Source organism: Coregonus clupeaformis, chromosome 24 (assembly GCF_020615455.1).
Source record: "Coregonus clupeaformis isolate EN_2021a chromosome 24, ASM2061545v1, whole genome shotgun sequence".
Taxonomy (NCBI): domain Eukaryota; kingdom Metazoa; phylum Chordata; class Actinopteri; order Salmoniformes; family Salmonidae; genus Coregonus; species Coregonus clupeaformis.
The window spans coordinates 42,240,042-42,253,956 of record NC_059215.1 but is presented as its reverse complement, the minus strand read 5'-3'; the positions used below and the strand labels follow the sequence as shown (position 1 = coordinate 42,253,956).

General features: G+C 41.7%; 1 protein-coding gene across 1 annotated transcript in view; it reads right to left on the bottom strand.

Moving 5' to 3' along the window:
• Positions 1 to 6,383, bottom strand: part of LOC121537545 (cadherin-like protein 26) — a 38,944-nt gene extending 32,561 nt beyond the window's left edge. The window contains exons 1-3 of the mRNA XM_041845153.2: positions 6,320 to 6,383; positions 1,807 to 1,878; positions 1,627 to 1,719 (exon numbers count right to left, since the gene is read on the bottom strand). Of these exons, the coding sequence (XP_041701087.1) occupies positions 1,627 to 1,719; positions 1,807 to 1,878; positions 6,320 to 6,349 (195 nt within the window). The 5' untranslated portion in view covers positions 6,350 to 6,383. The remainder of the gene's footprint in view (positions 1 to 1,626; positions 1,720 to 1,806; positions 1,879 to 6,319) is intronic.
• Positions 6,384 to 13,915: the final 7,532 nt, after the last annotated feature.

Below are 13,915 nucleotides of genomic sequence, written 5' to 3'. Positions count from 1 at the left end.
GATCAGTCTCTCACATCGCTGTGGAGGAATTTTGGCCCACTCTTCCATGCAGAACTGCTGTAACTCAGTGACGTGTGGGTTTTCAAGCATGAACTGCTCGTTTCAAGTCCTGCCACAACATCTCAATTGGGATTAGGTCTGGAATTTGACTAGGCCATTCCAAAACTTCCAATTTGTTGCTTTTGAGCTTTTTTCATGTAGACTTGATTGTGTGTTTTGGATCATTGTCTTGCTGCATGACCCAGTTACGCTGCAGCTTCAGCTCACATACGGATGGTCTGCCATTCTCCTGTAGAATTCTCTGATACAGAGCAGAATTCATGGTTCCTTCTATTAAGGCACGTCGTCCAGGTCCTGAGGCAGCAAAGCATCCCCAAACCTTCATACCACTACCACCATGCTTGACCTTTGGTATGATGTTCTTACTGTGGAATGCAGAGTTTGGTTTTCGCCAGGCATAATGGGACCCATCTCGTCCAAAAAGTTGGCTCAAGTTTGCCAAAAAGCATCTGGATGATCATCAAGGCTCTTGGAAGAACGTTCGATGGACAGATGATTCAAAAGTATAACTTTTTGGACGACATGGTTCCAGTAATGCCTGGCGAAAACCAAACTCTGCATTCCACAGTAAGAACATCATACCAAAGGTCGAGCATGGTGGTGGTGGTGTGATGGTTTGGGGATGCTTTGCTGCCTCAGGACCTGGACGACTGAAGTCTACATGAAAATTGCTAAAAAGCAACAAATTGGAAGTTTTGGAATGGCCTAGTCAAAGTCCAGACCTAATCCCAATTGAGATGTTGTGGCAGGACTTGAAACGAGCAGTTCATGCTTGAAAACCCACACGTCACTGAGTTAAAGCAGTTCTGCATGGAAGAGTGGGCCAAAATTCCTCCACAGCGACGTGAGAGACTGATCAACAACTACAGGAAGCATTTCGTTGGAGTCATTACCTCATCCCTATATTGTTATTTATTTTGCTCTTTTGCACCCCAGTATCTCTATTTGCACATAATCTCTTGCACATCTAGCATTCCAGTGTTAATACTATTGTAATTATTTTGCACTATAGCCTATTTATTGCCTTACCTCCATAACTTGCTACATTTGCACACACTGTATATATATATTTTTTTTTTCTGTTGTATTTTTGACTTTATGTTTTTTACCCCATATGTAACTCTGTGTTGTTTTTATCGCACTGCTTTGCTTTATCTTGGCCAGGTCGCAGTTGTAAATGAGAACTTGTTCTCAACTGGCTTACCTGGTTAAATAAAGGTGAAATAAAAAAATAAAATAAAAATAAAGGTGGCACAACCAGTTATTGAGTGTAAGGGGGCAATTACTTTTTCACACAGGGGAATTGGATGTTGCATAACTTTGTTTATGAAATAAATATGTAATTGTTGGGTTATTTGTTCACTTATGTTCCCTTGATCTAATATTAGGTTTTGGTTGAAGATCTGATAACATTCAGTATCACAAATATGCAAAAGTAGAGAAAATTAGAAAGGGGGCAAATACTTTTTCATAGCACTGTATTTATGGGCCCAGTGGTTTTGTACCTTTACTGAGGTAGCATGTCTAGAAAGATTTGTCCTGTTTGTTGCGGTATGATGTTTTTACCTGTGTGGCAAATTTAGGGAAAGGTCCAGGGTCCTCCTCCACTAGCTCAATGGTGGACAGGACCCACCTTCTTTTGGAACGCGCCAGCAGCTCCTTTAGGAAATCAGAGAACGTGAGGGGAAGAGGGTCATTGTACCTGTGTCTTTAAATCTTTAATTTCTGGAAATGGTCATGACATACCCTCTTTTCCCGCTTGTTCAGTGTATAGTTGCCAGTATCATGTGCCAAGGCTAATGCAACCGTCATGGAGACCTGATGACATAAGAGTGCAAACATGCAATTAGAGAGAATATATTCACAGGTGTGTGTAGTAAAAATACATAAAGATGAAGGTGTGAATCGTTGCAGGAGACAGACCTGTGGGAGCCATCATGATAGTGGGAGAGGTTGGATGTACTGTATAATGGTGTGCGAGTGTGTGTGTGTGCGTGCATGATGAGTAATGATGATTGTGGGAAGTACATTATATGCAGCAGGGGATGATTTTATGGAGCCGTGTAAGATAGAGGACATTGACATTCTGTGTATTGTCTGTATTAGTCTCACATGGCAGGAAGTTGCAATGCAAACACATTGCATGATTAACTGCACAGTGTAAATATTATTGTTAAAAACGTATTTTATTTTTCTGCTTATCCACATGTCATTTTCTCTATGATCTTTTGCTCTATCACTTGTTTGTGTTTTGGTGCAACTGCCGTTTGCTCTCATACAGTTAATTGTTTAGTACCACTTTCTATGAAGCAGAAATCTATGATGCATTATAAACACTCATAATGAGTTATAATGCACTAGAAGTCTTTCTCAACTGTGAGGTTGACAGGAAGGAGAGTTTTCTCTACTAGGTCATTCTGTCTGTTGGTGTTTCTCTCTGTTTTTGTCTCTATCTCTCTCTCTCACCCCTTCTCACACCTCTTTTTTAATTGAGTGCTACTTGGAAACCATTGTTGAGTAATCTTTCTGCTTTCCTCTAATTCACCATCTTCATTACGTTGTCATTACATTCTCATGTACCTCAACTACCTCGTAACCCTGCACATTGACTCGGTACTTGTACTCCTTATATATTATTGTTTTTATTGTGTTACTATTTCCTTTTTTATTTAGCAAATATTTGTCTGACTTTAACTTTGCATTGTGGGAATGAGCTCGTAAGTAAGTATTTCACTGTAAAGTCTACACTTGTTGTATTCGGCACATGTAATCAATACAATTTTATTTAAACCTGTGATATTGAAACAACTGCAATCAGACAACAATGCCCAAATTGCAAGCCATGAAATGGTAAAGAAACCACATAAATCTTATCTTATACACTCTTGGAAAAAAGGGTTCCAAAAAGGTTATTTGGCTGCCCCCATAGAGTAGCACAGTATGAGTCATAATACCCATAAAAACTTGCAGTCAAACAGGAAAATGGTTCCAATCATTTTTCCACCATTCATTTTTCCCATAGGAGATTTTAGAAACACTTCAAATATGGGCTGTGTTTTGTGTAGGCTTACCCTGGCGTGACATTTTGATAACCATGTAAATCACTCTAGGACAAGGTGACTTTTATCAATATATTCACCTGTATTTACCCCCCAAAAATGAAATGCTAATTAGTTGCTAATGAGGCTATCATAAAGAACTACAGTGCCTTGCAAAAGTATTCATCCCACTTGGCGTTTTTCCTATTTTGTTGCATTACAACCTGTAATTTAACTGGATTTTTAATTGGATTTCATGTAATGGACATACACAAAATAGTCCAAATTGGTGAAGTGAAATTAAAAAAATAACTTGTTTCAAAAATTTGAAATAATACATAACGGAAAAGTGGTAAATGCATACAGTGGGGAAAAAAAGTATTTAGTCAGCCACCAATTGTGCAAGTTCTCCCACTTAAAAAGATGAGAGAGGCCTGTAATTTTCATCATAGGTACACGTCAACTATGACAGACAAATTGAGGAAAAAAATCCAGAAAATCACATTGTAGGATTTTTTATGAATTTATTTGCAAATTATGGTGGAAAATAAGTATTTGGTCACCTACAAACAAGCAAGATTTCTAGCTCTCACAGACCTGTAACTTCTTCTTTAAGAGGCTCCTCTGTCCTCCACTCGTTACCTGTATTAATGCCACCTGTTTGAACTTGTTATCAGTATAAAAGACACCTGTCCACAACCTCAAACAGTCACACTCCAAACTCCACTATGGCCAAGACCAAAGAGCTGTCAAAGGACACCAGAAACAAAATTGTAGACCTGCACCAGGCTGGGAAGATTGAATCTGCAATAGGTAAGCAGCTTGGTTTGAAGAAATCAACTGTGGGAGCAATTATTAGGAAATGGAAGACATACAAGACCACTGATAATCTCCCTCGATCTGGGGCTCCACGCAAGATCTCACCCCGTGGGGTCAAAATGATCACAAGAACGGTGAGCAAAAATCCCAGAACCACACGGGGGGACCTAGTGAATGACCTGCAGAGAGCTGGGACCAAAGTAACAAAGCCTACCATCAGTAACACACTACGCTGCCAGGGACTCAAATCCTGCAGTGCCAGACGTGTCCCCCTGCTTAAGCCAGTACATGTCCAGGCCTGTCTGAAGTTTGCTAGAGTGCATTTGGATGATCCAGAAGAGGATTGGGAGAATGTCATATGGTCAGATGAAACCAAAATATAACTTTTTGGTAAAAACGCAACTCGTCGTGTTTGGAGGACAAAGAATGCTGAGTTGCATCCAAAAAACACCATACCTACTGTGAAGCATGGGGGTGGAAACATCATGCTTTGGGGCTGTTTTTCTGCAAAGGGACCAGGACGACTGATCCCTCTAAAGGAAAGAATGAATGGGGCCATGTATCGTGAGATTTTGAGTGAAAACCTCCTTCCATCAGCAAGGGCATTGAAGATGAAACGTGGCTGGGTCTTTCAGCATGACAATGATCCCAAACACACCGCCCGGGCAACGAAGCAGTGGCTTCGTAAGAAGCATTTCAAGGTCCTGGAGTGGCCTAGCCAGTCTCCAGATCTCAACCCCATAGAAAATCTTTGGAGGGAGTTGAAAGTCCGTGTTGCCCAGCGACAGCCCCAAAACATCACTGCTCTAGAGGAGATCTGCATGGAGGAATGGGCCAAAATATCAGCAACAGTGTGTGAAAACCTTGTGAAGACTTACAGAAAACGTTTGACCTGTGTCATTGCCAACAAAGGGTATATAACAAAGTATTGAGAAACTTTTCTTATTGACCAAATACTTATTTTCCACCATAATATGCAAATAAATTCATTAAAAATCCTACAATGTGATTTTCAGGATTTTTTTTCCTCATTTTGTCTGTCATAGTTGACGTGTACCTATGATGAAAATTACAGGCCTCTCTCATCTTTTTATGTGGGAGAACTTGCACAATTGGTGGCTGACTAAATACTTTTTTTCCCCACTGTATGTATTCACCCCCTTTGCTATGAAGCCCCTAAATAAGATCTGGTGCAACCAATTACCTTCAGAAGTCACAAAATTAGTTAAATAAAGTAAACCTGTGTGCAATCTAAGTGTCACATGATCTGTCACATGATCTCAGTATATATACACCTGTTCTGAAAGCCCCCAGAGTCTGCAACACCACTAAGCAAGGGGCACCACCAAGCAAGCGGCACCATGAAGACCAAGGAGCTCTCCAAACAGGTCAGGGACAAAGTTGTGGAGAAGTACAGATCAGGGTTGGGTTATAAAATAATATCAGAAACTTTGAACATCCCACAGATCACCATTAAATCCATTATTCAAAAATTGAAAGAATATGGCACCACAACAAACCTGCCAAGAGAGGGCCGCCCACCAAAACTGACGGACCAGGCAAGGAGGGCATTAATCAGAGAGGCAACAAAGAGACCAAAGATAACCCTGAAGGAGCTGCAAAGCTCCACAGCGGAGATTGGAGTATCTGTCCATAGGACCACTTTAAGACATACACTACACAGAGCTGGGCTTTACGGAAGAGTGGCAGAAAAATGAATAGTTATGCACGCTCAAGTTTTCAGATTTTTTGTATTTTTTCTAGTTTGTTTCACAATAAAAAATATTTTGCATCTTCAAAGTGGTAGGAATGTTGTGTAAGTCAAATAATACAAACCCCCCAAAAATCCATTTTAATTCCAGGTTGTAAGGCAACAAAATAGGAAAAATTGAAAAACAGCCTGGGATCAACCCCGGGTCTGTAGTGATGCCTCAAGCACTGCGATGCAGTGCCTTAGACCGCTGCGCCACTCGGGAGGCCCCCTTTAATTCAATTTTTGACTTTATTTTTATTTTTAATGCCAGTGAGATGTCTCGCCGTGGGGCACACCCTCCGCCGGTCGTGGGCAATACTTAAGTAGACCAGAGTGGCCCCGCACCGATCAGAAAAAGGGAGTGGGGTGTTTATGAGGTAGGCTAGATAGACTCATAACCTTTCAGCGTTCAGAGAGAAAACACTCAAAGCATTGCAAAGTGTCATACTAATGTTTTGACATGATATACTGCACCCGCATGACACTTCCGTAATCTATATTTCAGTACAAAATATAGTAGGAAGAAGTATGCAAAAAGTATTCACTCACATACTCTGGATAAATTACTAAAATGTAGATATGTTTACGTTTATGAAAATGTACCCTATTGTGTCAAAGCTAATTCTGTAGAAGCTGGTTTCGTACTCACCATCAGCAAAAGCAAGGACACCTTCGCCATTTTGGACCGTTCCTCTTGATATCCTCTGGGTAAGTGTCAAGAACTCACCTGTGGGAGAGATATTTGAGACATTTGCATGTGAGGGACGGCCCATTATCCCTCCAGGCTCCCTCAACATCTGACACAATCGTGTTTGTTCCTGTGTGTGTATGCGTTCCCTGACGTGTCCCCAACAAGTATGTGTGTGTGTGTGTGTGCGAGAGAGAGAGAGAGTATGTGTGAGTGTAGGTGTTTACACTTTGTTTAAGTATGTAAGTGTGTGCATATGCGTTAGTGTGTGCGTGTATAGGTGTGCTACTAATAACCCGTTGCTGCTATGTGACACATCTCAGGTCCCCAGGGTTATAGTGACGGGCGTAGTTTGCGAAGTCTGCCAGTCTCAGCATCTCATATTATATCGATGATCATCCTACAGCACGGGAGGACTCATCCTAGACACTACCTAGATCTCTGGGGTTATGTCTAAATCAGAAAGGATTTTATAGGCCTGCAGACGATACAGATGCCGTATCTTAATTGGATCATTCTGTCGTTGCAGGAACTTTCCTGCATAGCAGGACATTCAAATGTGTATTGTATTCGAGGTTTAGGTCAATAACGTGTAATAGGTTGAGTGTCCAGGTTTCATCAGAGTTGCAGATGGCAGAGGGATGTCGCAGTGCACAGTGCATCATAAACATAATTCTAACGTATATTATCCTAGCCTATCCCTCTCCTCACGCCCCAACCCTTTGCACCGCAAATATTTATTGATTGAGGGTTTGCATGGCTTTTAATTAGGATCAGAACAGTGATGTGCCAACTGGTTTTCTTTGTACAGTACACAACCCAATAATCTGCTTTGTGTCCTGGGGGTGTGAGGAAATGCCAGAATTTAGTGACTCATACTCCAGGGGTAGTGCAATGGCTGGCAGCCAAGGATGCTATGTCTATATACTTACATAACACTAAGATGGGTAGACCGTGAGACCACACTCTTGTTAGACTCTCCATTGACACTACTGCTGACACAGGCATATATCTTTTTTCCAGGAGCACATGTCGGATAATGTATCCATTTGCAATGTAATATTCAACATAAATGTTTAATTTACAACTTCCTGCATGGACAGATAACAGTGTAGGCCCACAGTGAACATATAGGGACTGAGTAAACCTGAGTACCTTCTTAGTGTCTTGATAGTGTGGGAATCAGTGGATTAATCCAAATGCTACGTATCAAGTTTACTTTGACGTCTCTTAGGCGAAGAGTCATTCGGCGAGAGGTACTTAACAAATTCCTCCCTGCTAAATTACCCCTATACCTTCCCTCTTGAGTGTCATCGTAAGGGAAGCTAAAAGTACCTGTCACACAACCTTTAGTTACTACCTCGCTCTTATCCTCAGCTCCACTAGTGCCTCTGGGCTTTAAAACATACCTGTGAATAACAAATCTATTTTCCACCCAGCCTCAACTCCAGGAAGAGACTCCTGAAGGTTGAATGCAAACTGAAATTTGTTTGATTATCAGGATGGTTCTTTTTGTTTTTGAATGTGATTCCCATACTGTGATATGGAGGAGGTCGTTTAAAGTATTTGAGATCAGAGACACACAGTCATAGAAGTATAATTCAAGGTTGGAATTTTGATTATATGAACACAGCAGTGGCAGAAGAAGGACCCACAAACTGCCCTGGCCCCATGGGTGTTTTAATCCAATTTAACCAAACTTGATAACTTAACCAAACAGAGGCATTATGTGGAGTCAATTGGGATGAACCTCAACCTATAACAACAGTCAATTTTCATAGTGGATAATTATTATGTCAGTATTCAAACATTACATACAGGTACTTACATGGTTTGTAATTTAGCAGCAACATATGTAACGAGCTTAGAAGTGTTCAACATTCTATTCCATTTTCCTCGGTTGTATGACCTTTAAGAAAAGTTATAGAGAGCTTGAGGCAACACACACACCAAGATGTTCGTATGGTACTCTGAAAAAAAGGATACGAAAGATTGTACTTATTTATTTCATAATTGTATTCATCATTTTATTCTTTATCTTGACTCAGATAAAGAGAGAGAGAAATTATACACATACACCAAGTTTTTCCACTGTCAAATAAGGACCATCTTAAAAACAGAAGGCAGATGCACTCACAAACTTAGCATGAGGACTCCCATACCCATGAAATGGATTACAATGTAATCTGAAATGTCAGGGAAAACACTGGAAATGATACACTTTATTGCAGAATGATCAAACCTATATAGAGGCCTTTACCAAGGTGTTGTTCTGGTGAGGTTTTGCCCTGGTAGACTCCTAACTAATAGGCAGTGCTTAATGTGTGAATCGGGAGGTGCCGGAACAAACAGTGAGCACGAGAGGGGGTTCAGAGGTACCAGAATGCATAATAATAATAAAAATCCTTTATAATAAAGCATTGCATTCATATCATTGCATTTGCATAGTGGCATAGAGCAGTAGAGTAGAGGCACTTACAGAAGTTGCAAACATGGGGTACATTTGGGGTACAAATGTTGGCCTTTTATAAGCTAATTTCATGCAATTCTACATAATTTTACATGACTGGAGACTTTGGCAGAATCGTTGTTAATACGACACAAATGATCGAAATGGCAGGATACGTTGACACTGACAAACTGAGAATCAGAGATCGATAAAAACGACCTTGTCTTGAATCCATCAATAGCCTAGGCCTAGGTGTGTTGAGACACATAATGTAGGCTACAATATGAGGAGGAAAGTTTAGTCCTAAACATGCTTTTGCGCAGGTCACTCACTGGTGATGGCCGATGCACTCGTGCCAAAAGCCTATCTCGCTCTCTCTTTTGTAAAACAATATTTGGAAGTTTCAAATATTTTGGTGGCTTACAGCATAGAGTCTAAATAAATGATTAAGTGCAATGCTTGAGAGATGAGAGTTCAGGGTCATGTCTATCGGTGCAGAGAGGGAGAGAGATCATAGAAAATGAATCTCATTCTAGTTATGTGAGAGATACTGGCGTGCTTCTCACACACCACCGTCACGGTCTCAGACATATACTATGCCCACATACTCTAGTATAGCTGAGGGGCTTACAAGTCTGAATTTCTTATATCCTAATTTTCAAGACATCAATGTACAGCAACATTTTTAAGCGCCACTGCAGAACACCCGCCATATGCATATGCACACATATTCAACTGTGGGGCTTACAAGACTCGAATTTCATATACTTTTCAAGACATCAATGTAGCAGTAGAACAAACATATCACAATCATTTTATTTGATATCAGAATATACTTCAAATAAAATAAATCAATGTAGGCTACAGCAGAACACATTGTATAATATATAGGCCTCCTGCCTATGTGATAATATATAGAATTCTCCACATGTGAAGTCCATTTAACTCCTGACAGTCAATTTCTTGCTCAAAACCGTGAGCGGGTCTGTGACGTTTAGCCTGCTTGTAAGCTGTTCGGAAGACTTTGGCTCTAGTGTCTGTGTTTTTATTTTGAGTGTTAGCTATAACCTGTGTTAAGGTGTCCTCTTTAGCCTTGTCTACAATGCTTGCTGCCGCTAAATGGGCCTTGGTTTGGGCATGTTCAAAAACCCTTTTTTCTGAGGGCTCTTTGTTGCTTTTTTACATCGGAGGCAGAGGATGTTACTGTACATTCCACCCACTCTTTTGCTAGTTTCATCCCTCCAGTCTTTTCAGGGCCCAAACTCCCTACCTTTTTGCATGTTGAACAGCCCAGCTTTGAATTTTGCTTGACAAGCCAGGGGTTATACGTTTGCTTGGTCTTGAACTGAGCCTCTGTCCAAATTGCACCTTCTCTGGGCACTTCGTCGGTGGATGCACTGCCCCCCCTACTAGCTAGTGGAGGTGCCGGTGGTGATGCTGAACTGGCAGGATAAGCAGCGCAGCTAGCTAAGGCATCGCCATCAGGAGCAGTTTGCTTCTCACTCCTCTCATCCGGCACTGACAGTTCTCTGGCTCGTTTCAGGTTCGATTCATCATATTTTCCAGGATTTTGCCTTTTCTTATTCATTTTTTATTTGGCTTTCCCTCAGTTTCAAATTCAGTAGGGAGACGATTAGCCTAGGCTACATGACATGATTACATAGGGACCTCTTCACTAGCTGACCACCACAGCCAAGACCTGTTTCAAGATCAGTTACTTACCTCGCCGGCCCGCCCCATAACCTTTATGTTCAAATAAGAGAGCAGGTCTGGAATCAGTGTGGAAGGAGTAGGATGATTGAACAGAAGGATCACCGCGTTTTTACATGATGGTTTTTCTGGGAGGCGGGAGGAATAACCAGGAGGCAACATGATTTAACTATTTTTTATGTTTACAGAGCAAACAGTGGACAAATTGTATAAATAATGCCACGTGAGGTACCGGAGCCGGGAAATAGGAGCTGGAATAAAGGAGGTCATATCTGAGAGGTGCGGGATCCTGTTAAATGAATCACTGCTCATACGACTACTGACGTGGGGGAATGCCCCACAGGGTTGTTTCTGTTTACGTTGAAACTCCACTCTAAGCTCGTCCTCACCCTCTTAACTGACATTACATTTCAAAGAAAATGGGTGTGATCAAGGTGTCCTGAGCTGGAGGTAACAGCAATAGCAGAATCCAAAGCAGAAAATCCAGTCTACATGTAGAATGTGAGTGACTGATGTGGTATCCCTTTCAACTGTCACATGAAGGGGAGGTACAGTGCATGTGGAATGTATTCAGACCCCTTGACCTTTTCCACATTTTGTTACATTACAGCCTTATTCTAAAATTGATTAAATCGTTTTTTCTATCTTTTTTTCATCAATCTACATACAATACCCCATAATGACAAAGCAAAAAAACGTTTTAATTTTTTATGTTTGCATATTTATATATAAATAAAACGGAAATATAACATTTACATAAGATTTCAGACCCTTTTCCTTTGGCAGCGATTACAGCCTCGAGTCTTCTTGGGTATGACGCTACAAGCTCGGTGCACCTGTATTTGGGGAGTTTCTCCCATTCTTCTCTGCAGATCCTCTCAAGCTCTGTCAGGTTGGATGGGGAGCGTCGCTGCACAGCTATTTTCAGGTCTCTCCAGAGATTTCCGATCGGGTTCAAGTCCGGGCTCTGACTGGGCCACTCAAGGACATTCAGAGACTTGTCCCGAAGCCAATCCTGCATTGTCTTGGCTGTGTGCTTAGGGTTGTTGTCCTGTTGGAATGTGAACCTTAGCCCCAGTCTGAGGTCCTGAGCGCTCTGGAGCAGGTTTTGATCAAGGATTGCTTTGTACTTTGCTCCGTTCACCTTTCCCTTGATCCTGACTAGTCTCCCAGTCCCTGCCGCTGAAAAACATCCCTACAGCATGATGCTGCCACCACCATGCTTCATCGTAGGGATGGTGCCAAGTTTCCTCCAGATGTGACGCTTGGCCTGCTTGGTTTCATGAGACCAGAGAATCTTGTTTCTCATGGTCTGAGAGTCCTTTAGGTGCCTTTTGGCAAACTCCAAGCGGGCTGTCATGTGCCTTTTATTGAGGACTGGCTTCCGTCCTGCCACTCTACCATAAAGGCCTGATTGGTGAAGTGCTGCAGAGATGGTTGTCCTTCTGGAAGGTTCTCCCATCTCCACAGAGGAACTCTGGAGCTCTGTCAGAATGACCATCGGGTTCTTAGTCACCTCCCTGACCAAGGTCCTTCTTCCCTGATTGCTCAGTTTAGCCGGGCGGCCAGCTCTAGGAAGAGTCTTGGTGGTTCCAAACTTCTTCCATTTAAGGATGATGGAGGCCACTGTGTTCTTGGGGAACTTCAATGCTGCAGAAATGTTTGGTACCCTTCCCCAGATCTGTGCCTTGACACAATCCTGTCTCTGGGCTCTGCGGACAATTCCTTCGACCTCATGGCTTGGTTTTTGCTCTGACATGCACTGTCGACTGTGGGACCTTACATAGACAGGTGTGTGCCTTTCCAAATCATGTCCAATCAGTTGAATTTCCCACTGGTGGACACCAATCAAGTTGTAGAAACATCTCAAGGAAACAGGATGCACCTGAGCTCAATTTCGAGTATCATAGCAAAGGGTCTGAATACTTATGTAAATAAGATATTTCTGTAAACATTTCAATACATATTTTTTTCACTTTGTCATTATGGGGTATTGCATGTAGATTGATGAGGGAAAAACATTATTTTATCCATTTTAAAATAAGGCTGTAACGTAACAAAATGTGGAAAAAGTCAAGGGGTCTAAATACTTTCCGAATGCACTATAAATAGCTTGACTGAGAACAAATGAAACCAAACTGCTTAAGACTACCACTAACTGAACCCAATCATGCAGCAAAGAGACTCATCATGTATCAGTGTGTTAGAATTCAGTGTTTAAATAGCAGCATTAAGGAATGGATAGGATTGGATCTAGGATGTAGTCTCTCAATGTTCACAGGTTCTTATGTGAGACAGACATCTGGATCAGTCTTAATTCTTCCCTCTGACCATGATATTCTGTGTATGATAAATATGGCAAACACAATATTGACACCTTGATAATGGTTAAACAAAATATGAGTATAATTCTTTGAAGCAACAGAAAAAACTGCAGTGAAAACTAAGTGTTCAGTACAATAGTGCTAAGTTGAAATGATAAGACGTCATCAATAAGTATACTGAACAAAAATGTAAATGCAACATGCAACAATTTCAAAGATTTTACTGAGTTACAGTTCATATAAGGAAATCAGTCAATTGAAAAAAAATTCAATAGGCCCTAATCTATGGATTTCACATGACTGGGTAGGGGTGCAGCCATGGGTGGGCCTGGGAGGGCATAGGCCCACCCACTTGGAAGCCAGGCCCACCCACTGGGGAGCCAGGCCCAGCCAATCAGAAGGAGTTTTTCCCAACAAAAGGGCTATATTACAGACAGAAACACAGCCTAGCCCTCTCCTCAATCCCAACCCTTAGCACTGCAAGTACTTATTGATTTAGGGTTTGCATTACATTTTATTAGGATCAGAACAGTGATGTGCTTTCGGGTATTCACTGTACCGTAGACAACACAATAATCTGCTTTGGTGATACCTAATCAGTTTCACAACTGAATGCATTTAACCGAAATGTGTCTTTTGCATTTAACCCAACCCCTCTGAATCAGAGAGGCGCGGGTGGCTGCCTTAGTCGACATCCACGTCATCGGCGCCAGGGCAGCAGTTGTTGGGGGTTAACTGCCATGCTCAAGGGCAGAACGTCAGATTTTTCCACCTTGCCGGCTCTGGGATTCAAACCAGTAACCTTTCGGTTACAGGCTCAATGCTCTTAACCGTTAGGCTACCTGCCACCGGTGTTCTTTGCGTCCTGGGGGTGTGAGAAAATTCCAGACCTTCATAGACTCTCCATTGACACTACTGCTGACACAGACATACACTACCGTTCAAAAGTTTGGGGTCACCTTCTAGGCAGAGTTGCAAAGAAAAAGCCATATCTCAGACTGGCCAATAAAAATAAAATGATCAAGATGGGCAGCCTGCTGACACAGGCATATATCTTTTTTCCAGGAGCACATG